This window comes from Thunnus thynnus, chromosome 4 (genome assembly GCF_963924715.1).
Source record: "Thunnus thynnus chromosome 4, fThuThy2.1, whole genome shotgun sequence".
Lineage (NCBI taxonomy): Eukaryota > Metazoa > Chordata > Actinopteri > Scombriformes > Scombridae > Thunnus > Thunnus thynnus.
In genome coordinates, this window is record NC_089520.1 from 30,638,407 (window position 1) to 30,644,556 (window position 6,150).

The 6,150-nt window shown below is 38.2% G+C and overlaps 1 protein-coding gene across 2 annotated transcripts in view; it reads right to left on the bottom strand.

Annotated features, from left to right (window-relative positions):
- The window catches only part of shq1 (SHQ1, H/ACA ribonucleoprotein assembly factor), a 36,511-nt gene extending 31,547 nt beyond the window's left edge, over positions 1 to 4,964 (bottom strand). The window contains exons 1-3 of one of the 2 annotated variants that reach the window (XM_067588301.1): positions 4,862 to 4,964; positions 3,771 to 3,937; positions 3,569 to 3,633 (exon numbers count right to left, since the gene is read on the bottom strand). In XM_067588301.1, the coding sequence (XP_067444402.1) occupies positions 3,569 to 3,633; positions 3,771 to 3,913 (208 nt within the window). In that variant the 5' untranslated portion in view covers positions 3,914 to 3,937; positions 4,862 to 4,964. Of the gene's footprint in view, positions 1 to 3,568; positions 3,634 to 3,770; positions 3,938 to 4,635; positions 4,658 to 4,861 lie in introns of those variants that run through there. The other variant, XM_067588302.1, reaches the window with a different exon arrangement.
- Positions 4,965 to 6,150: the final 1,186 nt, after the last annotated feature.

The following is a 6,150-nucleotide window of genomic DNA, read 5'->3' on the forward strand; positions in this document are numbered from 1 at the left end:
GGGATCTTAATGATTGCTCATTATTAGTCTAAACAAGGACACTCATTAGTGGAGCTTTATTAGCAGATGTTACAGGCTTATTTAGACACAGCGTGTTAACTGGGGCCATGCTGACAGACGGGCAACGAGGTGTCAGAGTCCATAAGGCAGACGTCTCCACAAAGACAACTTCATTAGAACTGATTATGTGAAAGTCAAAGACGGATCACAATGACAGAGACCACCGTATACACTTAGAGAACATTGCAACAATACTCATTACCATGTTTTATTTGCATGTTATTTATTTAAAGAAAATTCTATATCAGCTCCTTGTCATGTCAGTGTCACTAAAAAAAAAAGGCCGCAGGCTGTAATCATTATGACATTACAGATGGTTCTAATGGCCCTTTAAATGAAAATGAAATAACATGATCAGTAGGTTAATTTACCCTGCTTGATTGACTGAAGTACAAACTAAAGACACCCTTGGGATCAATCACTGACTGCTAGTAGAAACACGGCCTAGTGTCTTGTACAAAAGTGGCTGCTCACCAAAGTCATGCAAAGCAAACACAGCCATGTTTTAATCAGGATGTCCAGAGTTTCTCTATGCAACAATTCAAATATGTTAACAGTCCACTTTCTGGCAAACATGTACATGTATGTGTTGTTGTCATAAAATACTGTCAAAATCAGTTTGGAAATGGTTTGAAGCTTTTTAATTGAGTATTGTTTACATCGTTTTACTAATTTGTGAGTGTTCTTCCGACTTAACATGCAACAAATAACTCGCACATCTGGACTCCACCTGACATATCCCTGTTGCAGGCCACATTCACACACACACCATCACTGCCTTACACTAATTAAAAGTGTAGGCATTTCATCATCACATGCGCTCTCTTATTCTAATTTGTGCTTTACATATTGCTCCTGGCCAAGAATTAATGTAATCTCTGTGAGCAATACTAATGTGAGTTAATTTTTATTTAAAACAGATTTCTTACTGGACCTTTAACTTTTTATCAGGTGATTGAATAAAGACCACAAATCCAGTAGAGTTATACCAGTTTGGGGACCCTAGTGGCCTCATGGTTAAGATGCATACACCATATAACCGCAACCCCATTCAATTCCAGCCAGGGATCCTTAAGCATGGCATAGCCCTCTCTCTCTCTGCCTACATTTCCTGCCTGTATCCTCACTGTCAAACTACACAATAAAGTTGAAAATGCAAAAATAATTTTAAAAACCACTTTGCCATCAAACAGTTGTATGCAAAAGTTTGGGCAGCCCTTGCCAAATAACACATTTTGGTGATTTTTCCAATTGAAAAGATATAAACACAGCCTCTCTAGGATATGGAAAAAACACAATATTTTCTGCAAACATTAATGCTTAGTTACTTTTTAGGTTAGAAATTGAAAAAAAGAAGAAAAAATAAACATTGTGGCATGTGCAAAAGTTTGGGCACACTAGGAGTTCTGAAGTCTGAGATTCTATTTACAAGGTCTCAGACTTTAATCAGCTTGTTAGGCCTGAGGCATGTCAACAGTTGTCATTAGGAAATGTCAGCTGGTGCCAATTTCAAAGCTTTACAAATACTCTGATTCTTCAAACCTTGTGTGAACACTCAGCAACCATGCGTTCCACTAAGCAGCTGTGTGAGACTCTGAAAATGAAAGTTATTGATGCCCACAATGCAGGACAAGGCTACAAGAAGACAGCAAAGCACTGTCAGCTTGCAGTTTCCACAGTGTGAAATGTGATTAAGAGAGGGCAGTTTAAGGGAACTGTGGAGGTGGAGATGACCTCCACAGTTCATCTCTGGAAGATCAAGAAAACTCACAGAGAGAACTGCCCGTATGCTGGTAAGAAAGGCAAGTCAAAACCCCCATTTGACTGCAAAAAACGTGCAGGAAGATTTAGCAGACCCGGGGGGGGGGGGGGGGGGGTGAACCGTTCCACTGTACAGCGCTGCTTGCACAAACATGACCTTCATGGAAGAGTCAGTGGAAGAAAACCTTACTTGCGTCCTCATCATAAAATCAAACGTCATAAGTATGTAACGGAACATCTACAGAAGCCTGAAGCATTTTGGAAACAAATAGTGTGGACTGATGAAGTCTAAATAAACTCTTTGGACAAAGGTACGTTTAGAGAAAAAAAGGAGCAGCATTTCATGAAAAGAACACCTTGCCAACTTTTAAGCATGGGGGTGGATCTATCATGCTTTGGGGCTGTGTTGCAGCCTGTGGCACAGGAAACATTGCACGGGTGGAGGGAAGAATGGATTCCACTAAATACCAGAAAATTCAGGAAGCAAACGTCCCACTGTCTGTAAAAAAAAACTGAAGCTGAAAAGAGGATGGCATCTACAACAGGACAATGATCCTAAATCCACCATGGCCTACCTCGAGAGACACAAGCTGCAGGTTTTGGAACGGCCCTCACAGTCCCTTGACTTAAACACAATTGAAAATCTGTAGGTAGATCTTAAAAGAGCTGTGCATGTAAGACGGCCCAAGAACTAGAAGATTTCTGCAAGGAAGAATGGGAGAAAACCCCAAATATAAGAATTGAAAGACTTTTAACTAGCTACAAAAAGGGTTTGCAAGATGTGATATTTGCCACGGAAAGTGCCCAAACTTTTGCACACGTCACAATGATGTTTTTATTTTTGTTCAATTTATGACATAAAAAGTATTTATGCATTATTGTTTGCTGATAATATGAAACTGTGTTTTTTCCATACCCTAGAGAGGTTGTGTTTACATTTTTCCAATTACAAAATCACCAAAATAAGTTATTTGACAAGTGGTGCCCAAACTTTTGCACAAAGATTTATGAAATCTTCAGTATTAAGACTGCTTGCTTACTTTAAATGAACTGAAACTCAACAACCCTTGGTCAGCATACAGATTTATGAAAGTTCAATATGATTCTGTGATATGTGTGTATTTAATACACAGTATAACTCAATATGTTGAGACAGCGGTGGTACAAAGTATAAAAAAAAAGATCCTGGCAAACTGCTTTTTTCTGCTAGTGAAGGAAAGGTCAGCACATTGATTTTTATAAACACCAGTGGGGAAAAAAAAACAGTTGTTAGAACTTTGTAATGTACCCTAGAAAAAACTGATTGTACTTGTTCCCAAGTCATTATGTTGACAAGAACAGAAGAGAGCAAAGTGATGGATGATATCAGATCATCCAAAACAAATCCCCAATCTTGATTCTCTTGCCTCTCAACACTCAATGCCTCCAGAGTGCTCATATTTTATACTGCAGAGGGTCACAGACATAATAGTTTTAGACAAGAACAGAAATTTTATAATCATATTTGACTGATTTTGTTATTGGCAATGTGTATGGGAAACTTATTCTAGGTTGGTTAAATGCCCAAATATAGATTGCTACTTGTAATCTACAATGTTGAAAAAATTGGGCTCCCTTTCATGCAACAGACGTCAGTGCATTTGCTGGAATACCTCAGCAGGCACTTTGTCATGTATTATCTAATATGACAAGTCATACTGCTTTACCCCCATTGTAAGCGTTATCATCATATAATAATGTCACCTACCTTTGTCAATGTCAAATATGGCCTTTTCTCTTCCATCTTCCACTATCCTTCCAGGAAGAGTTAATCTGAAAATAAGAAAGACCCAGATAGTTATAATCACTGGTATGAAAGACAAACGCCTCATTTGTTTGATCCTGTCAGTTTTCTATCGATATTGAGACTGTATTCAGACACATTAGTTCATTTATATTGGGAAACTCACCTAAGAAAGTAAGGCTTGGCGTAGAACTTGAAGTCTGTTCCCTCTATGTAAAGGTCAAACTCTGATGTTCTGGTGTAGGGCACACGGATGCTGAGGATCAGGTACTCAGGATCTTGGCTCAGGTCAAATGCAGGAGTTATCATGATGAATATCAATGTAATACAGACCTGCAGAATCAAACACAGGAAGAATCCTGAACTCAGGTTACTCTGTGTAGAACTGCATTTCACAGCAGACTGCCAGGCTGTTCTAATGAAATCACACCCCAGCTGACTATAGCATGCCACCTTGTGGTTGACTCCATTAGATGTTGCAGTTGATCACATGACTCCAAAAGCAGCAGTCCACATGTGCTGCACTAATAGTGAGAACTGTAAACAAAACTTGTGTCAAACATAACCATCCGTCTCTATCAAGTTACAACAGACATCTATACTTAAGATTCACATTAGCTTGTAATAAACCCTGGATCCTGCTGTTCTCGCTTTTATAAAAAGATCCTCATACAAAACTGCATTTGGAAATCTGGGTATTTAAAACGACTTGCACATTGGCAAACGTGTGTACCTTTCAAAACATGACGTATAACTATAATTGTGTATCTCTGCCTTATGACAATATTATTATCTTTAAAAGATATTCGCTAACATACACTGAGGAACTTTAGTTAGCTAACATTATTTCAGCCTAAGAAGTTGTGTGCTCCACATGCACAACAGTCCACGCTCTAAATTTAGTGAAAAAATTAGATTTGTTTATATACTTATACATGCCGAATTTAACAATAGACCCTGAAAATCAATGGACATGAAGTGTTGTTCTGTCAGGTGTAGGCATGTGTCGGAGAGCTGCATGCCACGCTTACCTGACAGATTTTTAAAGCAGGTTTCGTGTTGTGGTCAGCTTGTTTCTAGCCTGTACTCTGAGCTAACACATGGTGTTTATGCTAACACAGCATAGCAGCTGTGCTAGCTGACCTACGGTGCTATTACTTCATTTCATGCAGTGAAAGTGAACTGTTGAAGCCACTTCTGTGACAGTCACAAAAACATAGCGCATTTAAAATGTCATAAACATGAATATACACTCACCAGAACCCAGAAACACAGAGAGTTGTCACAACAAGCCCCTCATGCAGCACTTTGATGTAGCGTCCATGTTTTACCGTAGTGTAAGGTGTAAACGGGCAGTAAAAATGTTCTGAGAAAATTCACTTTCGTGACAGATACGTTTATGGACAATACAAATATGCCAAATAGCAACATATGTCAGTTTTGCAATAAGTTTTTTAATGATAAGACATGGCATAGGACAGCAACTAATTATTTTTTTATCATTATTAATCTGTCAATTACTTTCTCAATAAATCCATTATTCATTTGGCCTATAAAATGTCAGAGAATAGAGAAAAATGCGCATCGCTATTTTCCAGACTTTATGGTTATGTCTTCAAATGTCTTGTTGCCCAGGCAACAGTCCAAACCCAAAGGATATACAGTTTTGAATGATATGAAACAGAGAAAAGCTGCAAATGATTTTGATGATGACATTAAGAAGCTGAAGATCAGGAAACTTATAGCAATTACTTCAGTGATTAATCGAGTAACAATAGTTGCTGATTCATTTTCTGTCAATTGATTAATCAATGAATCAACTTATCATTTCTTGGCCCCCAGGTTTGCTCTGTAATCAGGAGTTTTGCTGTTAAAGCTTTATTAGGTCTGGTATGATCAGTAGCTTAAGATGGATAATGTCAGCAACTTATATGTCAGGAATAATGTACAGCGAACAGGTCATTATTGTGAATAGGACCCCGACAGGGTGATGTAGGTCTTGAATCACCTTACATAATGAACATCATAGAGATTTCATGACTCTTCTTTACCATTCAACTGTTACATTATGTTTTAGCATTTACCATTATTACAGTGTTGTCACCTGTGGCCACAATGGCTGCTGTTCAGGACAAGTTGCATAGTCTCACTCTAAGGCCCTTATCATGCCTGTTGATATGTGCTTTAGTGGTGCATAATCTGAAACAATAAAGATTTTTAATCGCACTATGAAGAATGAAGGTATGAAAGGGCAAACAGTACTTCTGAAAAACTGAAAGAATAACCCAAACATTAACTCTCAAGTCACTCTCAAATGACTCTTAAAAGTCAAGAAAAAGGTCATCATTGTGCTGTCAAAGAAATGTTCATCCCATCAGGTTTCACAAAGCATTTGCTGAAAGAAATCAAACTCTACAACTCTGCAGTCCTCTCATAATCTGCCTATGCATTGTAGTATTGCTACTTTTACTGAAGTAAAACTCCTGACTGACTCCTGTCTGGGTATATAAAGACTTCTGCAGATATTATGTGTTGTGTGACACAGT